This window comes from Rhineura floridana, chromosome 9 (assembly GCF_030035675.1).
Source record: "Rhineura floridana isolate rRhiFlo1 chromosome 9, rRhiFlo1.hap2, whole genome shotgun sequence".
In the NCBI taxonomy this organism is placed as follows: domain Eukaryota; kingdom Metazoa; phylum Chordata; class Lepidosauria; order Squamata; family Rhineuridae; genus Rhineura; species Rhineura floridana.
Genome location: NC_084488.1, coordinates 41,205,008 through 41,232,333, shown reverse-complemented (window position 1 = coordinate 41,232,333; position 27,326 = coordinate 41,205,008). Strand labels below are relative to the sequence as shown.

The 27,326-nt window shown below is 41.9% G+C and overlaps 1 protein-coding gene and 1 long non-coding RNA gene across 6 annotated transcripts in view; one reads left to right on the top strand and one right to left on the bottom strand.

Annotated features, from left to right (window-relative positions):
* Positions 1–4,531: 4,531 nt before the first annotated feature.
* On the bottom strand, positions 4,532–9,127 carry LOC133364035 (uncharacterized). Its single transcript, XR_009757815.1, has 3 exons — positions 8,249–9,127; positions 6,138–6,229; positions 4,532–5,091 (listed from the first exon to the last, which is right to left on the bottom strand). It is a non-coding gene; the product is annotated as an uncharacterized LOC133364035 (long non-coding RNA).
* LOC133364034 (storkhead-box protein 1-like) overlaps positions 8,244–27,326 on the top strand; it is a 163,197-nt gene continuing 144,114 nt past the window's right edge. For 2 of the 5 annotated variants that reach the window (XM_061584000.1, XM_061583998.1), the window contains exon 1: positions 8,246–9,031. In XM_061584000.1, coding sequence (XP_061439984.1) covers positions 8,578–9,031 — 454 coding nt within the window. In that variant the 5' untranslated portion in view covers positions 8,246–8,577. Of the gene's footprint in view, positions 9,251–19,049; positions 19,136–27,326 lie in introns of all 5 variants that reach the window. The other 3 variants (XR_009757812.1, XR_009757814.1, XR_009757813.1) reach the window with 3 other exon arrangements.

Genomic DNA, 27,326 nt, shown 5'->3' with positions numbered 1-27,326 from the left:
GTCCAGTATCTCAGAGAGGAGGTCAGGTCTCCTGCTCCCCTGGTGCATTCACTACAGCTGCCCAATTTCCCTGCTTTTTAAACTTTGATAGAGATTTCTGTTGGCTATAGGTATGTTCTTAAACTGCAAGGTTTTTTGCCTATTAGCGAATTTCTCTGCTTTTTAATCCGGGAGGTAAGAAATGGGATCCTATGCAAGTTTGCTGAGAATGGATTGATCATTGCTTGCTTATTGAGTTCAGTGGGATTTACTCCCTTGCAATCACGCTTAGGATAGGTGAAACTGACCACAGGGTATGGAGAGGGGAGGAGGGGAACAGGCCGGAGGGGGTGGAGGAGGGCAAATTTGATCATTTGCATGTTTATTGAGTTCTGTGGGATTTACTCCCGTGCAATCATGCTTAGGATAGGTAAAGCTGACCATTGGGAGGGAGGCCTGGAGTGGGCAGGGGAGGAGGAAGAAGGAATAGGGGAGGAGAGGAAGAAGGGAGGAGGGAGAGGAGAGGGGAAGAAGGGGAAAGGCCCATCTGATCATTTGCATGCTTATTGAGTTCAGTGGGATTTACTCCCGTGCAATCATGCCTAGGATATGTAAAACTAACCATGGGGGAGGAGTAGGAGGGAACAGTAGAGGGAAGGAGGAAGGGCGGAGAGGGAAGAAGGGGGAGGGGGAAGGAGGGAATTGGAAGGGGAGGGAGGAGAGAAGGAAGGGGAAGGGAAGGGGCAAAAGGGAGGTGAGAGGAGGGAGGGCAGGTTTGATTATTTGCATGCTTATTGAGTTCAGTGGGATTTACTCCCGTGCAATCATGCTTGAAAATGAAATGGACTGCCTTCAAGTCGACTCTGACTTATGATGACCCAATGAATAAGGTTTCCTGGCAAGGTGGTTCAGAGGTGGTTTGCCAGTGCCTCTGAGGATGAGAAGCAGTGACCGGCCCCAGGTCACCCAGTGAGCTTTGCAGCTGCGTGGGAATTTGAACCCTGGTATCCTAGGTCATCATCCTATGAGGGGAGGGGGAGGAAGGAGGGATTGCAAGGGGAGGGGTGAAGGAAGGGGGCAAAAGGGAGGTGAGAGGTGGGAGGAGGAGGGCAGGTTTGATCATTTGCATGCATTTTGAGTTCAGTGGGATTTACTCCTGTACAATGATGCTTAGGATAGGTGAAACTGACCTGGGGGGGGGAGAGCAGGGAGGGGAGGAGGACAGGAAGGGGAGGAGATTGGGTGGGTGGGCACTAGGCAGAGGGAAAGCCCCTTTCCTTTCCAAAAGGAAAACATTGTGAACAGTATCATTATTTTTCAGGATTCCTCCCACCTTTTTATTCTACAGCAGGCACATGTAGCCTCCCATCCAAATTTAAACCAAAGCTGGCCCTGGCCACATCCACACCAGACCTGTATTCCACATCAGACAGTCATGGCTTCTCTCAAAGAATCCTGGGAAGTGTAGTCAGTGAAGGGTCCTGAGAGTTGCTAGCAGATGGCCTGTTCCCCTCACAGAGCTTCATTCAGAGCAGCTGACTGTTAAACCACGTTGGCCACTGGAACTCTGTCAGGGGAATAGGCGTCTCCTCTCAGCACCTTTCACAAACTACATTCCCCAGGATTCTTTAGGGGAAACTATAACTGTCTAAAGTGAAATAAGGGTCTGGTGTGGGTGTGGCCCCTGGATTAGGCAAGTCCAGCAGCTGTGAGTCTGGCTTTTATAACACTGACAGTTGGTTCTTACTGAGCATGCCTGGCCTTATCATTGAGTTCAATGCTAAATTTCTTAAATGAATTAAAAATCAGCTGGGCATTTGTTTTAACATTTAAACTGCAGAAGATGAAGGTCAGAGTATGGGGCAAGGTCAGTAATAGGATTACAGGTACCCTGTGAACATGGCTGATTTTTAATTAATTTCAACAGATTATTCAACAAATCCGAAAGGGGTCTGGTTTTTCTCTCTCTCTTTTTACACTTTGAACTCTTGAACTCTCTCTGATTGCTTTGTGTATTGCCATGAAAATTTACAGGGTTGTTAAACAAGCCTTTCTGAGTTAAGGACTACAGGTTTTGTAATATTTTGATTTGAAATGAGCTTATGGGAAGCATCAGAATGGCACAGGAGGTATTTTCAATTTAACATTGTGTAATGCAAAACATCCATGTTGACTATAGTATACAGCCACTCTTGTGGCTGTATAATAACTGCTTTTTGTTTTTTTACCAATTTCTTATTTATGCAATTGTTTCTCTTACTGATTTTATTCTATTGACTTTCTAAATTGGGGCTATTTCTTTGCTGAAACAGACAACTGCTCTGATGAGATTTTTTAAATTTGCGATCACATGTTAAACCTTTATTTTTTCTTCCCTAATGTTTTTATTATTTATTTTTAAATATATGACTTGCTCCTATATTAACTTAGATGGCTTTTTTACAGTTCTCTACTGGAATGGAACAGATTGCCACCCATGCTTGAATCCAGGTTGGAACCACAACTTCTAGTACAGATGGAACCATGGAGATTTCCAAGGTTTTTTGCGGGGTGTGTGTGAGAGGGAAGAACCAAGCCCATTGTCAGCAGCCGACATCTTTGGGCAAATGCTGGGGTGCAGAGCCTATAGCTGCAGACATCTTCTGCACCAGAGACCCCTCCCTTTTAAAAAAGGTTCCTGAGAAGAGAACCAGGTGATTCCAGTGAACAAGTCAGTGGCCATTTTCATTCCCCAGTGGCAATGATGTAGTGGAGCTCCAGAGCAAGGCTGTGCTGGGGTGATTGTGTTGGGATTAAAATGATGCTTCTCAATGCTGCCATTGCTCACTACAATCACCCTTCCCCCCTCCCCTCCCCCACCATTGCCGCTGCCACTACCTGACCCATTATAGCTACTTGTCTTGTTTCCTAGTATGGCAGTTCCCAAACCTTTATTCCCCCAGACCACTTGAACATTGCAGAGGATCTTGGTGGGCCACTTAATGATTTTTCTGCCTGTTGTTTAGCAATTGTAAATGCACTGAGAAAAATGCTAAAGTATTTTTTAAAAAGATATGGAACTCACATTTTCACACAATAAAGTAAAAGAAGCAATGAAAACACAATTAAATCCAAATACAGTTAAAACTCAATGTGAATATTTTTAGATGTTGAGTACTGTCCTTTTTTATACACGGATAACTCCCACTTTGAGTCAGCTCTCTCTTTTGCATGCCCTCTCTGTTAGCTTCTTCTCTGCTACTTCATTCGTTCCCATTTATTGACCCTCCACTCCTTTCAAGTGCCTTGTGAGCCACCGGCTCTGCTCGGGACCTTCCCGCAGCTTGATTCCTCTGAGGAAGGCAGTGCCTCCTCCCCTGTCACTTCCAGCCTGGCTTGCTCATTGTCTAAGTGGACCTCCAGGTTGTAAAAGAGATGGAGCAGCTGTTGTACCCACCATTCTTCACCCCCCACACCATTTTTCACGCATGTGTAGTTATGCCACTTTCCCAAATCACTGGTGGTCCATGAGCCACACTTTGGTGAGAACCCCTGTCCTAGTAGTTCCACTATTGGCCATTGCTATTGTGACAGACCACTGAGAGTAATTTGGCTGTAGCAGACCCCTCAAAGCAGGCTCCCAGGATTTGAGGCTTTCCAGTATGCTCCAGCACTAATCAGAAAATAACTCTGAGGTGGCAACAGAGAGGCCTCTCCACCTACTTTGGAAATCTTGGAGCATATGAGCTAGTATTGTTGTTATTCTTAGCATTACTATCCTGCTCTTCAGCTGAAAATGGTTCTTAGAGTGGCTTAAATACAAATGAGAAGGCAGTCCCTGCCCTCAGGCACGCAGTCGAAGAGGCACAAGACAAAAGGAGAAAGGTCTGGGCAGGAGTAGGTAAAAAGCAAGCACAGGCACTAATTCTTAGTTACACAGATCTTGCAGTAAACAGAAGGGACAGGAAAAGCATTAGTCTTTTGTGGATCCTTATCGCCCCCACCCTCTGAAGGCCACATTTGACAGGTAAGTCAGCCATCCACTTATCAATCACTTGTCACAATAATGTCAGGTGACTCTTTTCTCTCCCTCCCAACCGCTGAGCATGGAAACCCTGATGATCAGTTGACTGTCGGCGCTTGCAAAGTGCTATGCATGGGACTTTGTCTGCAATTCTCCCAGCCCAGCTGTGTTTTTACCTACCTGACATTAGATGTAGGGCAGGTGGGAGTGGCCAAAATGGCCCAGTGGGCCTAATTAGGCCCGTAGGCTGGAGGTTCCTCACTACTGCAACAGAGTATATCCTACAGCAGCAGATGGTTGTGGTCAGGTTATGGAAATGGCAAGCAAACCCCTAGAGGCAGAGTGGCTAGCAATTGGTTTCTTTTTCTTGTTTGCAAGATTTGGATCCTGACACTTATTTGTACACTAGCACAGGGAATGCTTATAAAATTTGCAGATGATACAAACTGGGAGGGATGACTAATACCTTGGAAGACAGAAACAAAATTCAAGGGGATCTTGATAGGCTGGAGCACTGGGCTGAAAGCAACAAATGAAATTTAACAGGGATAAGTGCAAATTTCTACACCTAGGAAGAAGAAATCAAATGCACAGTTATAAGATCGGGGATACTTGGCTCAGCAACACTATATTTGAGAAGGATCTTGGAATTGTTGTTCATCACAAGCTGAATATGAGCCAACAGTGTGATGTGGCTGCAAAAAAGACAAATGCTATTTTAGGCTGCATTAACAGAAGTATCATTTCCAAATTGCATGAAGTATTAGTTCCCCTCTATTCGGCACTGATTAGGCCTGATCTTGACTACCGACTCCAGTTCTGGACACCACACTTTAAGAAGGATGCAGACAAACTGGAACAGGTTCAGAGGAGGGCAACAAGGATGATCGGAAATAAAGCTCTATGAAGAGAGATTGAAAGTACTGGGCATGTTTAGCCTTGAGAAGAGATGACTGAAGGGAGATATAATAGCACTCTTCAAGTACTTCAAAGGTTGCCACACAGAGGAGGACCAGGATCTCTTCTTGATCATCCCAGAGTGCAGGACACGGAATAATGGGCTCAAGTTGCAGGAAGCTGGATTTTGACTGAACATCAGGATAAACGTCCTGTTAGAGCAGTACAACAATGGAACCAATTACTTAGGGAAGTGGTGGGCTCTCCAACACTGAAGGCATTCAAAAGGCAGCTGAACAGGCACCTGTTGGGTATGCTTTAATTTGGATTCCTGCATTGAGCAGGGGGTTGGACTCGATGGCCTTATAGGTCCCTTCCAACTTTACTATTCTATGATTCTACCCAAATTCTGAAAGTGCTGAGTTGGCACAATCCTCATAAACGAGAGAAGTGCAAAACTATTTAAGCTTACACATGCTTCAATATAATTTGTGTTTTTAAAAATGAAGAGAACAAAGTGAAGGAGATATTTCTGATGCCTTTTTGTTTGTGTTTAACGAATGAGTAATATATATGTGAGGAGAAATGAGATATTTCGGCTGACATCATAATCCTAATTCTTGGGAGGCACCCAACGTGTAGGAAAATCACATTGGAATAGCTCCAGTCAGTGCTGAGTTGCAATGCTAGCTAATTACCCATGTAACTGTACAAATGAGGAATCTAATCAGCATCTGCCTGAAAAGTAATAATACGTGTGTGTGACAGAATAGTTTTGTTACTTTTAATTGTGTTTTATCTATAATTTTATTGTTACATCAGTTAGAGAGTTTTGCAATTAAGTTGTTTATAAAATCTTTCTAAATAAACACATAATAAATAGTGTGGTGGCATGACAGGTAAGGCACATATTTCACTTTACACAGTAATTTTTATTTTTCTTGTATGTCTCCCATCAACTTTACTCTGTGCATGGTGGTTGCAAATATGAGTTAAAAGCAGCCAGGTATTTTCTGGGCTTGGCCTACTGTCTTTTTTGAAGTTACAGGAATCATCTGTCTTTTGAAAACAAACCAGAAGTGCTGCTTGCTTAGGCTCATTCATGGACAGTTTGTAATGTCAGTATATGGCACCATATAATGGTAACTAAAGAAAAAGATTCATAATGACTCAAGTAGGATCTGTTCTAAGAGTGTGACTTACTATCCCCAGCCAGAAAACCTTTAGACAAATTACCCACAATTATATCTTCATTTACCTTTCTTAACATTTTCTTTCTCACATATATGCTTAAATTCATTTAGACCAGTTTCAACAAGAGTAGTCATCAAAAGTTATGTTGTTTATCTGCTGCTGGATCCAGTGGAACACAGGGAAAGGCAGAAAGCAGAGAAGGAAGAACAAATGTATTATTATAGCCAGATAGGCGACACATAAATTAAATTTATTATTATTATTATATTATTATTATTATTATTATTATTTCTTTTCATTGGAATATTGTCTCTGGTACAGTTAACTCCTATTTAAAAATCAATGAGTCAGTGACATCTAGTTAATCATATTTAATATAAGGCTTTGCTTTGTTTACGAACAGTAGTGATGTTATTTACTGGGAAGAGCAGTATTTTATGCACAACAAATCTCTAACAGAACATAAGGAGCACCTTCGGCTACAGAACATACAGCACTATGCCAGAAACAAATGCTTTTGCCGTTACCCTGTTGTGGATTTTTAAAAACTATTCTATGCTCTAGGATGTACTGTTGTTACTCAGTACAGTATATGGGCATGGTGTTGCAATGTTGTTTCTTCTAATGTTCTTTAAAAAAACCCTCTCTCTTTGTAAACATTTTTATAAGACAATTTGGATGCTTCACAGGAGGGGGGTTGAGATTAGGTTAGATTTGATGGAGTGGAGGGTTGCATTTTAAAAATCCTAAAATGCTGTGTTAAAAACCCACACATCCCTCAAAATTTGTATCTTTCCCAAATCTCAGGTTCAAGATAAAGTGATCAAAAATATAAATGACACAAATCAGCAAAAATAAAATACTTTAGGTCCTACTTAATTCTCATCAATTGAATTAAATATGAGCAAACTTTCCTATGTAAATCAATCGGACTTTGAATGGCAGTCCATTCAGAAAAGTTTTATGGTGTTGGACTACGACTTGGGAGACCAGGGTTCGAATCCCCACATAGCCATGAAGCTCACTGGGTGACCTTGGCCCAGTCACTGCCTCTCAGCCTCATGAAAACCCTATTCATAGGGTCACCATAAGTCTGAATCGAAGGCAGTACATTTACATTTTTTAGACACAAGAGGATAAAAAATATAGTGCGAAATCTCTTGCCAAGCTTGCTTGTCAGGTAGTAAGAATGGAGAATACTATATAAGAATGAAAATAATTGTCATCTTGTTTGGTATCTTGCTCTTTTTAAGTGAAATGTAAGTTGTGAGACAGTTCTCTGTTTCTGCCCATTTAGTCCTGCGTTGTTTTAATATAAATTGCAATGGTCCAGATGGCTTGTTAACTGTGGAAGAGGGCAGGGGAGAACACTTCCACTATATCTAGTAGTCATTGGATCAGGGCTATCAAATTCCCAATATGGATGGGTCAGAATTCTGATTCAGTCCACATTTCAAGCTGAATCTATCAGATCCACACTTTCTGAAACAATATGAGAACTGAAATTTGCACTTATTTGAATTTTGTGATACGGTTTGCTAACCAAACAATGTTTACAAAAATGCATACGTTAGGGGAAAGTGTGCATAAAAATGAATATATGAGTGAAAATTACATGCAAAATATGATGAGAAATGGCTTGCACAAATGTGTACATTAGTCAAAGCTGCCTACAAAAATGTGCACGTTAGGACAAATTTGCACTAAAACGCTGGAGAATGTTCATAAGTTTGTTTTTTTAAAATCACTGCAGAAATGTGGAGACTTGAATTTAACATTAGAAAAATGAGGAACTAAGAGAACCAAAATTAACTTTCCATCCCAACTCCCCACCCATACTAGGAGGGCTCATGTGCTTTTTAACAGTGGCATGACAGGACTGAACATTCCTCAAGTGACATTATTTTCGCCATTGCCTTTACAAGCACTTCACTTTATTGTGTATTTCAGGGTGGGTTTTTTTTTCTCATCCAGTACTTAAATGCACAGCCGCGGGGGGGGGGGTTGGAAGACAGGGAGAGTTGGCGACCCTAAACTCCTCCTCCTAGGGAAATGTTTTTTAATTAATTACTTGATAGTTAACGTTTCTGTGTGTCCCTTTTTGCTTTGAAAAGTAGAGTCTAAGTTCCTAAATAACTCTTGGTAAATAGGCAGGCTAATAACCGGGAAGCAAACCTGGCAAAGGGAGGCTGCGCGCGTTCTCCAAAAGCGGCCCAGCTCACGCCCCCTGTCATGGAGCAGGAGGGCCCTTGAGGAGCTCGGGCAGGGGAGAGGGCCGACCGCCGAGGGCGGTGCCACAGAGGGACCCTTGGCCGGGAGGCGGGCCGGGCGCACACGTGCAGCGGAGGGAAGGCGGAGAATCGCTGAACCTGCCACTGGCCCGGCGGGGCGGTCCTGGCTGAGCTGCTGCACTGTACAGTGGTCGAACGCTCATGGCTGGGCAGCATGCTGCTACTGTTGCTTCTGCACACAGCGTCTCCCTTTAAGTATCCTCCGGCGCAGCGATGCCTCGCAGGATGGAGAAGTTCTTGCAAATTGCTCCGCACTCCTTGGCCATCGTCCTGAGCTCCTGCGGCGGGGAGAAGGCAGCCTCGCAGCCGGCCAGGCAACTAAGAGAGGAGCTGCAGGAGGACTGCGCTGAGGAGCTGCAGGAGGACGGGGAAGGTGAGGGCAAGCGGCAGCGACCAGCCGGGGGAGGGCCGGGACCGCCACCCGCCGCCGATTCGCTGGAGCGCCACCACATCGGCTACGAGATATTCGCTGACTTCAAGCAGGAGAATATGCAGCATTTCTGGAACAAGAAAGTGACAGCGGCGGTGGCCGAGACCTTCTTCCTGGGCTGGATCGACGAGCAGGTGCTGCTGATCCAGGGCAAGGAGGAGCACCTGGAGGTGCTGCGCGAGGGCTGGATGCGCAGGTCCCTCAAGCCCCCCGCGGGCTTTCGAATCAAGTGCCTGGGTAAGTGCGCGCCGGGAGCGGAGCGCAGGGCAAGCCGGGACAGGACAGGGCGAGCCGCTGTGTCCCCCGGTGTTCGGGTACAGAGAGGCGGCGGCGTGCGCCTGCGCAGCGCCAGCAGATTTCCCCTTGGCAACTTGGGAAGACTCAGAGAGAGCCCATATTAAGTTTTTGTTCCTGCTGGCCACGAGGAGGAAGGTGATCTGGGCATCCACCTTGAAAGTATGCGTTTCAATTTCCCTCATTCTTCACTTTTCACTCTTCATTACCCCTGTAGTGACTTCCTAATGACTTCTGCCAGACTAGAGCTTGTCAAATTTTGCTTTTTATGGATGAAAGGAGGGATGTATAATATAAATCACTCGTGTCATGTAAAAGAAGCAGTGCTTGATTCCTGACAATAGTGTGCCTTTTAATTCTAATCAAGAAGTGGTCTATTATCAACAGAAAAAGAATACCATCTCCTTTTTTTACCTCAAGTGTCTACAGGAGGTTCAATTGAATACGGGTTTGGCAAGTAAAATGCTAAGAAAAGGTTTCTTTGTTAGCATTTTACTTGTCAGGCCTGACTCTAGTAGTACCCACCATTTTGATAGGCGGTTCTTGTGAGCTTTCTCCAGGATTTCAAACAGCCAATGTTCCTAGCCCTACTTGGAGATGTCAGGATTGCTCTATGGCACAGTGGATATTATGTCAGGCAAGCACTGGAAACATTTTTGCTTCTGCTGGACTTCCACCAGGATCTTGTAGAGTATCCAAAAAAATCTTTTGTACCTGGGTAGTTTCTCAGTTTCTTTTTTGTTTTGTTATACTATGAACTTTTCTCAGTGTGCTGTATGGTAGACACTTGAGAAATTTCTTTATGGGACAGCGCTGGTCACTCCCTGCAGTGTTTCATGTTTATAATGTTAGGTGCATTTGTGTGATCTCTATGAATCATGTTTTCTTAGATCTTGCCAGAAAATGTTACATCTTCCCAGCATAGAGAAGCAATACTTGTCACTCTAGTAAAAAATTCTGTGTAATTTTTTGTGATCATGTCTTACCCGTAAATTGGAACAAGTGACTGAAAATAATGATTAAAAATGCTGTAATCAAGGGAACTTGTATGGAATCAGATTGAGGCTGCAGTTCTATACATGCTTACCAAGAACAAGTCCCAGTGAACTCAGTGGGGTTTACTTGTGTATAGGATTGCACTGTGAGTGGAGTAAAAGGCTAAAATTCTGGTTTGTGTAACTAAACTTTGCAGGAATTGACATGGGGATAACATGGATTTTGTTCTTAGCTGCTTACAACTTTCTGTTTTTATGCCTGTATTGTTAACAGTATGTTGTATTTTGTATTTCTATGATAACGGAAAGCAGTTATGTTAAACTACTTATGGTGGACAGGTCACAGTCATTCTCTTTGGGATTTAGGGTCAATAGTTCAAGGAACATGCTATTTTATTGCTTTATTTTAGGCATTCTTCCAGGTCTCTTAATTTTGATCTGGATTCATTGAAAGGGTTGTCCTAAAGGAGAAGTCAGTTGTCAGTTGTCCAGTTTATTGTTCTTGGGCCACTTGGATGCATCATGTTGTTTTTGATCATTGGGCACCAAAATATGTTGTGGGTGAATCTAGATTGTCTTGCATTTCATTCTTTTCCTTTTACAAGTTTTGATACTTCTTACTCTGCAAGATCCATGGAGAGATGTACAGTATGTAAAAGGTCCCACCTTTTCAATGTTTACTACTGCTACAAGATTCTGTCTTGGTATTTAAAAGAGGATGATACGCTATTTATTTCTCACGTTTATATTTACTGCCTTTCTGCCAAATCATTCCATTCTGTGCATATTTACTTAAGTATATTTCCCACCATTGTAAACAGCTGGATATGCTTCCATGTAAATTTGAATAGGCTTATGATGTGCTTTTGAAATTTCAAATGGACAGGAATTTCAGTAGAGGACCAGTGGCAGGGTCCACAAATTTTGGCTGGACTTGGTGGCCAGCTATTACTTATTGTAACTAGCTAACTTGGCTTTCTGATTTCCTATTCACCAGAAAGTATATACTTTTAGTACTTAACTAGGGGTTTTTACACAGTAGAGTGGGCCGTTGGAGTCGATTGCAGCCCTCCAACCAAGGTCATTGATGCTGCATCCCAGGATAGGATGCTATTTTATTTCTAACTAAATAAAAATTTTAAAAGAGGCACACCCCACTTTCTTCTGTTGTCAGCAGCTTGTTTTTAAAACAAACATTATCATTCTTGTGGCAGATTATACTTTCTCTGATGGCTACAAATATAAATTGTCTGGTTGCCCCAGGCAATCTAGCATCTTCGTTTGCCTGGCATCCTAAACAATTTGTACAAAATAGCATTTGTTCACACCATAGCTTTCTAACCCTCCCTTGCCTTATATCGAGTCCCCTAGCCCCGAATTGTCTCTCGTTGGCAGCGCCTTTCTGGGGTCTTGGGAGAAATGGAAATGGACTGCCTTCAAGTCGATTCCAACTTATGGTGACCCTATGAACACGTTTTTCATGGTCAGCGGTATTCAGAGGTGGTTTACCATTGCCTTCCTCTGAGGCTGAGAGGCAGTGACTAGCCCAAGGTCACCCAGTGAGCTTCATGGCTGTGTGGGGATTTGAACCTGGGTCTCCCAGGTTTTAGTCCAACACTCTAACCACTACATCACACTGGCTCTCTCTGGGGTCTTAGAGAGGTTTTTTTTCTATCACCTGCTATGTGATGTGATCCTCTTAACTGGAGATGCCAGGGATTGAGCTTGGAAACTTCTGCATATATAACATGTACTCTGCCATTGAGGTATGACCATAATTAGATGAAAAATGCCACATTTATAATAGGCTTTTATGTGATGCCTTGAATTTGTCTAAACACTGTAAGGAACAACCATTGTAAGGAACAAGCACAGTGATTGTTGAGACAGTCATATTTCTGTGAGTGAAAGAGTAATTGTGCAGTCCCCAACAGGGAAATCTTTCTGCAGCTGTGAACTATCTGCTTCTAATCTTGGAATTAGTGTACCTTTTAAAATTTGTAAAGGAAAGTGTGTGTATGAGAAGATTTGCATAGTTGCATATACAGCAGAAACATTTGTAGTAATTGTTTCAGCATCACCTGCAAGAGACTGCACTGTGCCTCTTATTGAATGTTGAGTTGGAGAAGATTAAGGGGTCCATGAGCTGAACTGGATTACTTAGTTGTTACTGACAGCCTGTCGGTGACAGGATGTTTAGTGCTGTGTAAATAAGGCTGGCAGAACTTACAAAAACTTAGAGAATGGGACTTAAATGCTCTTTTCAACCTCTCTTATATAGGTAACATCTTTCAGTGTATTTTTTCTATTTGCCTTTTATGCTAAATAGCTAATAGCTATACTATAATAGCCTGCAAAGAGTTTATTTAGTACCTAGTAATTACCAGAGTTGCTCAACTGTGAGGAAATTGGAGGGTGTGTCTACATTTCAGTGTTGGCTGGAGATGGAGCTTTGCACAATATTTTGCTATATTGAGGGCACTGAGGTCAGCATTCAAAGGATCAGACTTACAGAGAATGACATTTTTAAAAGGAAGGAGAAACTAATAAAGAGCTATAGAAGGTCACTACTCTAATCTGTGGTTGATACACTCAGTGCCTCTCAGTTTTGTCACATGTGATGGACTAGTTTGGGGCTCTTAGGCAGGAGAAACTCAATTCATTCTACAGTAAACAACGAGAAGGCACGTTTGCACTACTATTAATCTTCTCTAATGACAGAGAATGTCTACTGTAGATTTTCTCAGTGTCTCTCCACAGCCACTTGTTGCTGCTTACTTTATTTATTGGAAAAGGCTGGTACTGCTTTAGTAGTCAGGCTTCAAATTTGTCGAGTCCGACAGTTGAAACTGTTGTAGTCATTCTCACTTGTGGTATTTGATGCTAAGCAAGATATTTGTTTTTAAAAAATGTCAATATAGGCTAGGAAGGTACTGTTGTTTGGCTGGAGCAACAGATTTTGTAAGTGACTGGTATAGTTCAGATGGCGGCTTTCTCAATTAGAAGGTGACTCTCCCCCCCCCCCAATTTTTTTTTTGCAAGAGCAGTCTGTACGATAATTAGACAAAATAGCACCAGCAACAGTCTAGCAAAAGGAACTCAACTGGAATATTATCCCATTGTTTATATGCTGCCATGCGTGGCAGTAAAGGGGCTATATGCAGTTCTCTCGAGTTGAAGCTGAGTGCGCACATTCTTACCTCCCCTGTACTTTTCTCTCTTTTTTCTTGAAATAAAATTAGGTCCCTGCTTATTTTTGCTCCCAGGAGCGGTGCTTTGTCAACATTTTCTGTGGATAACTGTAGAAGTGTACAGTAGATATATAGCTCATGCAATGCTGTTAATTCATTGACGGGTCACAAAGTAGGCATTGTCATGTTCCTAATGACCTTTTTTAAACCATGACAACTTCTTTTTATGGTGAGAGTTTTTTGGGTTTCACAGTAATAGTTCTTCCACTTGAGGAATAAGATATTCATACGTAACTTTTGTGAGTCTCTAGAACTAGCAACAGGAATACTGTATATGGTTCTGACAGTTAGATACAAAGGCTACAAGCCACAATAACTATGCTCTACTTCCACAGTTGGAAGCAGTATACTTCTGAATACCAGTTGCTGGAAACTACAGAAGGGGAGAGTGCTGTTGTGCTCGGGTCCTGCTTTTGGGCTTCCCATAAGCATCTGGTTGGCCACTGTGAGAACAGGATCCTGGACTAGATGGGCCACTGGCCTGATCCAGCAGGGCTCTTCTTATGGTCATGTAGTCCACTTTAGGGGTTGCACGTCTATAGCACAGTTGTTGCTTGCTTGTTGAATGGTTTCAGACATAATTTCTTGAGTTACAGCTTCTATTATGATACAGCATTTCCTAGTACTTGCACAGAAATATTTTTCTCCCCATTTAATCATTGAGATAATCAGTACAGTGTGAAAGATGGATGTCTATAATGGACACCAACTAGATTGCGCTGTCAGTCACAAGTGTCAACCAACATCGTTTCCTCCCACGACTACCGATTTTGTGAGTGCTTTAAAAATATTGTGTGAGGGTTCCCCCCCCTTTTTTTAAATGTTTCAGAGCAGGGATGGGGAACCTGTTTCATCTCAAGGGCTGAATTGGAACTTGCCCTAACCTTCTGGGATCCATAATCGAATAGTGGGCAGGGGCAAAAACGAACAACCCCTGCTAAGAAAAAATACATGTACCTGTATTCCACCTACATTGTCATGAAAACATGCTCACTAGGCACATATACGTACATACTTGCAAAAATACTTGTATATGCACTCACGCATCAGGCAGGCAGGTTTGCGCACATATAAACACAATCGGCATTTCTAACCCATTCCAAACCAGTGCTTGGGTGAGGGTGGCTAGAAAGTTTCCTCAGCTGACTCTTCAGAGAGGATCTCTAAAGAGCAGGCAGAGGAATCTCTGATCTTAGTGCTAAGCACTACTGTGCTAAGATTGGAGATAACCTCTCTGCCTGTCCTAATAGTGCTGAGTTAGGCCTAGTTGGAGCATATAGCCCTAATTTGTGTGTGTGAACTATGGAAGTATACTTATTATTGTTGTCATAACTCTACATTAAAGACTATTTTTAGGGTTAGGTATTAAATATTTACAGATGATATTAATAATCTATTTAAACATTTTTTTAGTTGGAGATATTTATGAATTTTCCAATAGGAGACAAACTCTAATTCCCCATAGAAATGTTAAAATAAAATTGCCATTACGCTGCAGTGGTACCCATACGGTGGCTACAGCGAAAATTGCAGCTTTTTTATTTATTTAAAACATTTTTGTATCTCTTTTTATCATATTAGAATTCAGGTGACTTTTCCGTTTTCTTGCTTTCATGCTTTTTGTGTCATAAAGAGGAGACCACCCAGGGGATTAAAAAAAAACCCTTTAATACTTTTATGTAAACCGCTTAGAGGTTATGAATGGTTAAGTGGTATATAAATTCTGTTACATAAATACAAAATTTCCTCTTCTCCCAGGCATTTTAGCATGTGTTTTTAAATTGTTTTTAATTTTTTTAAAATTGTGTTTTTAAATTGTTTTTATGTTTTAAAATTTGTATATTTGTTTTTATTGTTTTTAATTGCTGTAAACCGCCCAGGGAGCTTCAGCTATGGGGTGGTATATAAATGTAATAAATAAATAAATAGATTTATGGAGGGACAAACGCTGTTGCTTTGCCATGCCGAACAGAAACTGAAAGCACAGTGCCTGGGAGCTGATTTAGCCAGTTCCTTCTATGGCATCCAGGAGTGCCACTACACTGCACAAATGGCAGATGAAACTTTAAAGCAGACTAAAACTTGATTAAGGGCACAGTCCAACTTGTATGTATGCTGGGCTGAAGGGAGTTGGATATGGTGGACCCCCGGCTGAGCTGGCAGGGTCCCAGCTCTGCCAGCAGAAGCTCCTGAGGTTCGGCGGAGCTGGGACCCTGCCAGCTCAGCTGGGGTATGCCAAGGAAGCCCTGCCCAGTGGAAGGGGTGCTGGTGGAAACTGGAGTAAGGCTAGAAAAAGTGACATTCCGGGAGTGTGGCAGAGGAGGGGACTTACGCAACTGTTCGGAGTGCTTCTGTGGGTCCTGATCTGGGCCAAAGGTACACCGAGAATAAGGTTGTTCTAAGAAAATAATTATAATGGAAGTCAATGGGGAGTGCATACTTGCCGGTAGGGGTATTCGTGAGAGCCGGCTCTTTCTTTTCTATTTGTGTGTGCAGCTCCCAGCTGTGCTGATGTTTAGCTGCCCCGCCATCTCTCAGACATCAAATGGATTCCATGGACCTTCCAGCTGGCTCCTCCTCCACCATGCAGCACCCTTTCAGCTGGTTTCCCATGAGTTGGATTGCTCTGCCCGTCTTGAATATTTATTAAAATGTCTTGTTAAATAATGATAGCAGTGTTGACACCAGCAAAATCTCTTTGGGGAGGGCATTCCACAGCTGGAGAACCACTGCTAAGAAAGCCTCCCTCTCCCTTGGAGATGGTGTCCATATCTCTCATGTTACATGGAGAAGGGGCTTGGCAAATTATCTTAAAGCTCTTTAGTCCGGCCAGGGCCATATGACTTGAGGGTCCAATAGGGGCCAGGCAGTCTGCATATAACTTTTGTTCCAAGTTGCATTTCTTACTGTTTCTGAGCAATTCATCTGATGGAATAATAGCACAGGCTGCCTAATCTGATATCTGATCCCTGGTTTGTCTTTGACTATGTTCTCGCCTCTGGCCTTTTGGTTGTTATTTGCCTACCCACTTCTGACTATGCAGCTACCTTTGGTCCTTGTTTGGCAACCTGGTGCCTGAGCCAGCCTGTACATGACATTGTAACGCAGAACAGAAACTGAAATTATCGTGCCTGAGAGCATCCAGGAGGGCCACTACACTGCACAGATGGCAGATAAAATTTTAAAGCAGACTAATATTTGATTAAGGGCACAACTCAACTGGTATTTACGCCAGGCTGAGGGGAGTTGAATATGGCAGACCCTTGCTGAGCCGGCAGGTTGCCATTTGATCATTATCTGCCTTGCCACAATCAGACATTTGATGCAGTCTGCCACAAAGCCAAGCCCCAAGCCTGATGACATCCAGCCTAATCTTATGCATATTTATTCAGAAATAAGTCCCATTTAGTTATATCTACTCCCAGTTAATCTTAAGCATATATTGGATTTCACTTTAATAATAGTAATTTTTAAAACAAAACTGCTTTTATAATGAATCAGGTGTGGCTGGGATGAGGCATCCAAAGGCATTTGCCCAACTGTTGGAAGGTTAGTATCTTTTTACTGAGGAGCTAACTTTAGCACTCTTCCCCCTCCCGCCAGATGCTTTGAGTTAAATTGAGGACAGTCAGTAGTTGTGCAGGAAAAACATGGGGTGACCGTATTGCTTGAGAATATAAAAAAGAACTGTTGCAGACTTGTCCACTCTATATTAAATGCAGTGGGCATGATCCAGCCAGGTAAAAGGTAAAGGTGTCACTGCACTTATAGTGCGAGTCGTTTGTTTAATAGGCAGACCGTATATATGGGGTGGGATTGCCAGTTCCTTCCCTGGTCTTTCTTTACCCCCCAGCATATGCTGGGTACTCATTTTACCAACCACAGATGGATAGAAGGCTGAGTGGACCTCGACTGCTTTTCCCGGAGATTCGACTTCCGTTGGAATCGAACTCCGGCCGTGAGCAGAGCATTGGCTGCGTTACTGCCGCTTACCACTCTGCGCCAGCCAGAGTTAACCATTTTAAAGTCTTTCAGTGAGAAAGATTTAAACATAGGCTTAAGTATCGCTAAAATAATTGAGGCTCAGAAGTACCTAACTTTGAATGGATTTTGCCTAGAATATGAGAGAGAGCGCATTCTCTCTCTCTAAAAAAATAAATAAATCGAATGCCTCTAAATATAGTCCCAAAGTCGTGCAAGGAAAACATATGGATGTGCATTCTGAGGCTTGGGCGTTAGCATCCTTACAATTTAACTTATTCTAATGGAAGGAAAGTTGTCCCCTCTCTCCCTATAGCCACTGCACCTCACCCTGCATTGTTCAGGTAGCTCTCATGAGTCTTAATCCTCCAGTGACACTTTTTGGGGGTTTGTGGATGACTGCAGGAGGAAGGAGGGGATGCAAAACTTTCCTCCCATGACCTTCCTTAAATCGACTTTATCTTAGAATCTGAGCCATAGCTATTAGAATGTCTTCATTTTAGGCACTACACTGCATAGTGATTATGCTGAGCATTTCATTTGTTCAAACTTGTCTTCAAAATTACATATCTCCCTATAATTAAGGCACAGTGTTTCATCAGGCTACAGTTAATAATGCAGTACAGTTTTAAGTGGTGTATGGACATTATCGCCGCTGAAAAAAATAGGCCTTGCCATGTTGGTTTCTTTTTTTAAAATGTTTTTATTTCAGTTTTGTAATAAAAATGAATTTAAAAAGAACAAAATACAATACAGAATAATCATACACATTCATGTAAGCAGTTTTTTTTAGGACAGGATTTTGAGTGTAATTTTTTTGCAGATGTATTCTGCAACATTTCACTGCCTCAATAATAATGCATTAGTGGTAGATTTATACTGCACTGTTTGAACATCATTCCACTTTATGAGTTCTGCGATGCTTCCACAATGTTACTGCGTTATTGCTGTCTGGAGGAACACCCCCAGAACATTTATGGTATGAACAGTTACAGGATTTCAGCAGGAAGCTGGGGGCATGAATCAGTTGCAAATGAGGCAGTATGTCTGCTCTGAAACTTTTGCAGGCACAAACAGTACTGAAAGCGGGATCACATATAACCTCCCCAAGATAACCATGACTTCAAATCATCATGAATGCACAACAAAAAGGCCATCTGGAGGGGCCCAAAGTTATATTGTGAGTGATATCTTCAGTCACACATGGTTTCCTACATTAAAGCTTAGCTTCAATTGCTTTTTATGGACAGTTATTTAGCTACCAAAGTAAGTGAAACATTTTCTTTGTCATAGAAGTTCTCCTTTTCTGTGTAATAATATCTGTAGTGTATAGTGGAGATTTTGTACAAAAATCCTTCAAATAACTGCATTGCAAGTTCTGGGATAAGCTTAACCATTTTCCAGTAGAAAGACAACCAAAACAAAGTCTAAACACTATTCGATTGGTGCCTCTTCTTACAACAAATTCATATTTGGTGACTCATGCACACTCTTTACTGTCCTATTAACCAGCCAGAAGGATCAGTACCAGATGACAGGGTATCTAGAGCAATGTAGTAGCTGCTTAAAGTAAATTATTTTGAACACTGAATAAAGCAATTTTGGTAGCCTGAGGACTTGTTATGAACATTGCTTTAATTTTTACAAACCCATAGGAATATATTTGAGAACAGCGTATTTCTACCCTATTGTACCTTCCATTGGGTAGTGAACCCAATTTTGTCTTTTCTACAGAATCTGGTGTTTGCTGCTGTTCTGTTCTCTGAATGGATTTAGCTGCGACATATATTATGCGGATTGACACTCTCCATTTCACAATGGTATGTGGGGGGCATGTTGAATAATTTTTTAATTCAGTTTGCAGCATGAAGATTGCACTATACTTTAGCCTAGAATTGGAACTGTGTGTGTGTATATCTAACTATGTATTATTTTTATGAGCTGTCATGCCATCACTCATGGGGGCAGGGGGCGGCAGCAGGACAGCAGGCAACTGAGTGAGGGAAGCAAGGATGGCAGGCAGGCAAGTGCATGAGTGTGCATGTGAGTGATCATCAAGAGAGCAAGTGGGCATTAGAGGAGGGCAAGTGGACATCAGGAACGAGCAGCAGCGACAATGTGGGTAGAGATGGGGTGGTGGTGGTGGAAGTGACTAGGGTTTCTATAGAAGAGTAGATCTCTCATAGTAGGAGCACTATTATATGTATGATTCTGTTAAAATCACAGTTTTGAAGCAGAATATATGATCCATAATTTTAAAGTTCAATGAAAAACATTAAAATAGTTTGGCTATGTTTCCTGTTTTAAACTATTTTATGTGATCCCTGCATCCTGTTTTTTGGAAAGCTTATGTCTGAAGAGGAGAGTGTGCTGCACTAGAGGCCCAGAGTGACCAGGAGAGACACCTGAACTGTTGTCTATATTTCTTTGTAGATTTGTGTTCCTTAGATATAATCTATACATGAAACTTATCTCGCAGAGAATCAATTCATGATCTACCTTGTTGGACATGATCCACTCCAACAAAAGATTGATAGAAACTCTGCATCTAGTGCCTAGGACTGTTGCATGCTGTATCAGCTGGTCAGTGCAGGCTGCTTTCAGAGTGTGAATTACATCTTTGTAGCTGATAATTTGAATTTACGTATGCTAACAGTTGACAGTGTAACAGTTAACAGCTTTACAGTTGACAATGAGGACATTGAACTTGTCAAGGATTATCAATAGCTCGGCACAGTCATTAACCAAAATGGAGAGAATAGTCAAGAAATCAGAAGAAGGCTAGGACTGGGTAGGGCAGCTGTGAGAGAACTAGAAAAGGTCCTCAAATGCAAAGATGTATCACTGAACACCAAAGTCAGGCTCATTCAGACCATGGTATTTTCCAATCTCTATTTATGGATGTGAAAGTTGGACAGTGAAAAAAGCAGATAAGAGAAAAATCAACTCATTTGAAATGTGGTGCTGGAGGAGAACTTTGCACATACCATGGACTGCGAAAAAGACCAATAATTGGGTGTTAGAACAAATTAAACCAGAAGTGTCACTAGAAGCTAAAATGATGAAACTGAGGTTATCGTACTTTGGACACATCATGAGAAGACATGATTCACTAGAAAAGATAATAATGCTGGGAAAACAGGAGGGAGTAGAAAAAGAGGAAGGCCAAACAAGCGATGGATTGATTCCATAAAGGAAGCCACAGACCTGAACTTACAAGATCTGAACAGGGTGGTTCATGACAGATGCTCTTGGAGGTCGCTGATTCATAGGGTCGCCATAAGTCGTAATTGACTTGAAGGCACATAACAACATCAACAACATGCTAACAAATCACCCCATGACCATCTGTTTGTTGGGTGCATGTGTGGAAATTCTCATGAGCTTTGCTCTCATGAGAAACTTATGGATTGGGGTCGATTACCTATTGAATTAGTGTGTTTATAGTTATAAATTAACATATTGCATGCTGCAAATTATCAAAAGAATAAAGATGGATAAAATACTCTGCCTAATCTGTAGTTTTTTTGGGGAAAAGATGGCTTATTTTTAAAATTATAAAGTTTAATAGTGTGTTGGTGTTCTGCTGTGATTGGGCCAACATTTCTTTTTCTGAGCATAAAGTGTTAGTTTATTCTATGGATTAGAGCCAGGCTTATCTTCATTGGGCCCTTGAGCAGTAAGTATAGTATACCTTAACTAAATAGGTAAATAAGGCAAGATGGGTATATGCCAGGTTTTATTTATTTAAGATATTTTGTTAGGTAGGACCAAACCCTCACAAAGTAGCTTTCAACAAGTAAAAATACAAAATATATAATCGGAAAGCATAATTATAGCAAAAAGCATCATAAAACAGCAGGAGAGCTCCAAAACCATAAAATAGCAATAAGAACAGCATTTAGCCCAGCATAATGAAACCAGATTTTCTCATTTAGTAACTTTTAAAACTGCTTAGCACAGTTAATCAACAAACCGATTCATTTGCTTCTTGTCACAAAACAATCTTAAATGCACAAATCCAGCATTGTGTGTAACCTTGTACTTGGCAAATGATTAACAAGAAAGAAATTTTGTTATGAAAACTTTACTTTTTCCTGTATGAAGCCCCCAGCTTGCTGTACTTGATGTGTGAGTTTATGGCACGTACCAAGTGCTATGTACCACTGTCTGTGGTAAGGCAGGCCTTAGTGAAGATAGCACGAGTTCTGAGAATGTTACCCATTTGCTAAACTTCAAGAAAAAGGGGTGATTCCATGTTATTGCTCAAAAAATGCTGTTGCTCATCATTTTTTTACACTGTTCTAGATGTTTTGGGGGTTCCTAAGATTTTATTGCTTTTCCATATTTGGGGGGACCTTCTTTACTCTTTTGGTTTTGTTCCTCCCCTTTGCCATTTTGGGCACCTTGGCTGAACATGGGCCAAGGAAGAACATGAAAGATGATGGAGAGCAAGCAAGAAAAGAGCTCAGTGTAGCTTACAAGGTTCTTCCCCTTGCCCCATGTTATCTTTGCAACAACCCTAGAAAAAAACAGGAGGAAGCAGAGCACGCCCCAGCAGATCAAACGGAGCGGGGCCAAGCCGCCGAGGAAGCGTGAAGGAGTGTCTTCCCTCGCTTTGCCTCTCCTCGGGCCGGGCATGGCGACGGGGGTGAGTTACTCCCTGCCCTGGTGAGTGAGCCTCTTGCACTGCCTGCTCCACTTCAACCTGCACTCGGAGGCCATCACCGACAACTTCCGACCCGAGGATGCCGAATACCAGCAGAGGCTGAATATATCAAGGACTCCCCCAAAGAACAAGGCACTAGTCCCTTCAAAATCAGTGTCCTCCCATCATTTTACTGCTGCAGTTCAGGAGCAGCAGAACACAGTGAAAGAGATCGTTATCGCCAACATGGCTGCTGCGTACAAACAGGAACAGAGAAGCGTGAAGAGAAAAATGAAAGGTCTCTTGTCTCTTAAGATACAAAATGGAGGATCGCGTTTTTGGGAGTCATGAAGATGAGGTCCTGAAAAAGCTGAAGAAGAGCCAATTTGTGTCCTTTCAAATTGAGACTGTCGTACCTCCGGAGCAGAGCATATCTAGTATAAAAAACCTGGCTGAATGCGGTTCTCTCATTGTGACACATTTAAATGTTTTTTCTTTTAATAATGTTATTTGTTATTTAATTTTGAGAATTGCATTATTTTATTGATGTATGTATTGCTATATTTGTGTTTTTGTAAGCTGCCTTGAGGGCCTTTTGGCCATAAGGCGGGGTATAAATTTAATAAATAAGGAAAGGAAGGGACGGCTTGCCAATTTAGTTGCCACTTAACCAGGGGCTTGTGAGCATTTCTATTGACCAATAAAGTCTTCCCTTTTCCAGAACTTGTTTGTTTGGTCCTGGGCAATTGAGGCATTTCAGTCAACCTCCAGAAACCCAGCAGCCAAAGCGCTTGTAGTTACCTTCCCAATGGGCTCCTTTGAGAGGAATGGTGGAATATAAATTTAATAATAAATAAAATAATCTTGGAATTTGGGGCGGGGTGAGAATCACTACGCAAATTCCAGGTTGATCCCTGCCACCCCTGTAGGGTCTATAGCTGGGAAGAAGACTTGGCTCATCATGCTGGCCAGACTACAGAGGTTCACTTTGCTGTGGTGAATGAAAATGTGGAAGGAAGTCTGCTCTTAACTCTTACTCCACGGCTGTTGGCTCCCATCTGTCCTGTCTGTCAGAGTTTAGCCCTAAGAAATGCACAAGGAAATTAATATACATTTCAAACTTTCTTACTTCAGTGGTGGTCAATTTTTTGGGAAAGCATGCCACAAGTCAAGTCTAAACTATATGATAGTGCCACAGTAAACATTCAGCTACTAGTACCTTGGGGTAGGTTTGCCATTCTATAACTCTAACTCTATAACCCTTCCTCCCAGAAGGAACCTGGGACAGCAAACAAAGACACTAAAAGCACTCTAAAACATATTAAAAACAAAAGACTTTAAAACACATAAAACAACTTTAAGAACATATTAAAAGAATACATCTTAAAAACATATTTTTTAGAAAACAGCTTAAAAATATATTAAAAAGCAGTTCCAACAAAGATGCAGACAGGGATAAGGTCTCTGCTTAAAAGATTTTTTGAAAGAGGAAGGTCTTCAGTAGGCGCCAAAAAGATAACAGATGGCGCCTGCCTAATATTTAAGGGGAGAAAATTCCAAAGGGCAGGTGCCACTATACTAAAGGTCCGTTTCCTATGTTGTGCAGAATGGACCTTCTGATAAGATGATATCTCACCTGGAGAGTGCAGTGATCAACTGGGTATATAAGGGGTAAGACAACTAGTCCGCTGAGCTCAAGAACAGGCAGCAGCACATTGTTGGGGAGAGCTGTCATGCTATAGTCATTGCTGCCGTGCCATAGACAGGTCTATGGGTCTGTGTGCTTCTATCCTAGTGTACCAGATACCTCCATGGTCCCTGCTGGGGGTGGCCATCTGTGCTGCGTTTCTTTCACCACCTACCTGTGGTGGTGGAGGGGCCATAGCTCATGGTTAAAACACCCACCTTAGTAAGATATGTCCAATACAATGCTGGTCTCGAAAGTCCAATGATCTGATGGATTAAGGCAGCATCACATGTACCAGAATATATACCCCATCACTGTGCTTTTTCTGCAGATATTCATCTTGAAATAATGCCTTTTCTCAAATTAACAGATTACAGTTAACAGTGTCGACCAGCAAGACATGTGTTGGCAAAAACCCTGAGGGGGATACGGTACCTGAAATGCTTTTGCTATAAGTTTAATAATTATAGGGTTTTACCTTTTTTCTGTAATTAGCCTTTTTTAAAAATTTGCTTTTAAAAGTCTGTGATTTCTTGTAACAACATCTTCTCATTGCCACATTACCGTAGACTGAGGAAGTGTTAGATGATCTTTCTTCAGTCTCTGCTTCCTGCAGAGTTCTTTTTTATGTATGTCGCCAATATAATAGTTCCTACTTGAATAATATAGAGACAGCTCCTTGGGGAGCATGCTGAATAAAAGGTATAGTATTTGTTTGCTTTTACTCATTATTCCTAATAAGGTTGCCCTAACTAGATAGGATACTAGGTACCTAGAGGCAAACTAGGCAACCACCTGAGGTGCCAAAAATATGCCTGGAGTTGTCCAAGGCTGAATAGTGTAGGGGTTGTCCAGAGCTTGGAAGTAATTCGTTAGGAAAAATGAATTATTTGTAATTTATTACTTCTTTGAAGAATGAATGGGTAATTTCTTTATATTTTGATAGTAATACAAAGAGGAGTAATTTCATTACTTTTGAGTTGTAATTGTAATGTTTCCAGCGTTACTTTTGGGAGTTTGGGGGGGGAACCGTGGAAGCATTCTGCTCCTTTGATTGGTGGATGAAAATCACGTACTTATGCGCAGCATCGCTCTTCCCTCATGCACTATGGGTGTTTAGAGGCAATGAGGGAGGAGGTGGAGAGCGAGACGGGGGTGGAGTGGAGAAAAAATTGTTAAAAAAATGGACGGTGGTGGAGAGAGGAAGGAGCTGGAGGGCAAGGAGACAGCGGCAGAATGGACATGAAGAACTGTGGAGGTGAGAGGCAAGCTTGGAAAAGTTACTTTTTTTGAACTACAACTCCCATCAGCCCCAGCCAGCATGGTCACTGGATTGGGCTGATGGGAGTTGTAGTTCAAAAAAGTAACTTTTCCAAGCTCTGATTGTCTAGCGCCAACATGTGTGTGTGTGTGTGGCATGCAAACCTCTGAGCAGTGGCCTCTGCGCCCTTCCCACCTCCCCTCTCTTACCAGCGGAGAGATGAGAACCAAAAGCCTGGTCACAGCCATGGCTCTGGGGTGGGCGAGGGGCAGGCAGAAGTTGCAGCAGCAACCTTCCAGGGTCCTAAAGAGTTTCTGTTTACAGTTTTCTTTCCTGCCCTTCCTTCCTTCCTAACAACCAGGATGCATCTTCATCTTCTGAGGAAAGTATTCCCTGGAAGTTCTTTTGTGCAAATTAAAAAAATCCCCCTCCCCATGGCAAATGCAGAGTTGCAAACAGGCATCTGTCTAGGCACTTGTTCAAAATGATTGTATAGTTAACTTACAGTATAATAAATACAAGTCTACTCAGAAGTAAGTCTCTTTATGTTTAATGGAGCTTACCCCCAGGTAAATCAAATTTGGTATAGGATTGCACTAATTAGGCAAGATATGGACTGGTTGAAACCTTGAAGCTGTAGTAATTTGTGGGAGGGGGGAGGAGAGAAAAAATACGACACTTTATAGTACAAAGATGCATCAATCTGGTAGGCAAGTAAAATTTGATGCCTATAATACAAGGACTAACCTGCAATCCAATACATGCCTACTCAGAAGTAAGCTCCATTGGGTTTAATGGGACTTACGCTCGGGCAGGTATGTATTGGAGTACACACTTACCTTGGAGTAAGTCCCCTTGAACCCAATAAAGCTTACTTCTGAGTAGACATGTATTAGATTGCAGCCTTAGCTTCCTTTTGCAGCCATTTTAATTCTGCCTTCTGTATCTTCACAACAGCCATGTGAGGTAGGTTAGGCTGAGAGTTAGGGACTGGCCCAAGGCAGTAAATAAGCAAAACCAATGATGAGTAAAAATTTAAAATGTGAAAATGCCAATACTCAGATTATTTTTGTCGCTGTTTCTCAAGCGTTTGTGGGTTTTTTTATGTCTACTGTCCCATAACTTTTTTTGTCTGAGAATGTCGTATTTCATACTGTTACAGATGTTCTTTTTTTTAAAATGCCCAAATTCTATGGTTGTTTTTGTATTATTATTTGGGTTCTTTGCATGGTTTAGGTTTGGCACTGCAGGAGATCAGTCTCTTGTGCATTTAACAGCTGTGGGGCAGCTAGACATTAAATGGAGTAAGCCTTTTCTACTACGGAAATACAATTATGGGGTTAGCTTCACCTGTTAACATCCTGTCTGTCAGACATCTTATTACTCGTGTCTGCCCCCCTCCTCAGATTTACTTTCGATTTGTGAATGCCATGACCATTGCCATTCCCTCCCCTGTTTATCTTTGCAACAACCCTGTGAGGTAGGTTAGGCTGAGACAAAATATGTACATAAGCAGCAGTTGGTAGTTGTAGTTGGTACCGCATTAATAAAGTATAGCCCCTGAAATGCTGAAATGTATTCTGGTAGAGTCCAGTCCTATATATGTCTACTCCAAGTTAAGCCTCATTGAGTTAAATGGATAAGTATATAGGATTGTAGATTAATTTTTACCTCTGAAAGGAACACGCTGTCAGACACAGACTTTTAGAGACATACTTTTCTGGATGTGTTTGAATCAGATGGGTAGGTGGGAAGGGAGTTGTGTTAATCTAATTGGGTCTTCAACATGTAGTCCAACAATAACTGGAGGGCTCTAACTCCCATCAGTCTCGGATAACATAACCAATTATCAGGGATGATGGAAATTGTAGTCCTACAACATCTTGGAGGACACCATGTTGGTTATTCCTGGTCTGTAAGGGCATAAATAACTTTCGTTGTTGCAATACATACAAGAGCATAAGAAGAACCTGCTGGATCCAACCAGTGGCCCATCTAGTGCAGCATCCTGTTCTCACAGCAGCCAATCAGATGCCCTAAAGGGAAGCCCACAAGCAGGACCTGAGTGCACAAGCACACTCTCCTCGTATTCCCAGCAAGTGATATTCAGAAGCATACTGTCTCTTGCAGTGGAAGTAGAACATAGCCATCATTGCTAGGTGCCGCTGATAGCTTTATCCTCCACGAATTTGTCTAATCCTCTTTTAAAGCCATCCAAGTTGGTACCCATCACTGCTGCTTGTGGTAGCAGATTCCATAGTTTCCCTATATGCTGTGCAAGACTACATTTTTAATTGCGGGAGAAGGGATAACGTTTATTCTGGTGGATTATTCTTGATACGTGTATTTTCTGTTTGCCTAAGTTATGTCTCTTAAGTTCTACTTCTGACAGTTCAGTCGTGCATACATGTCTAC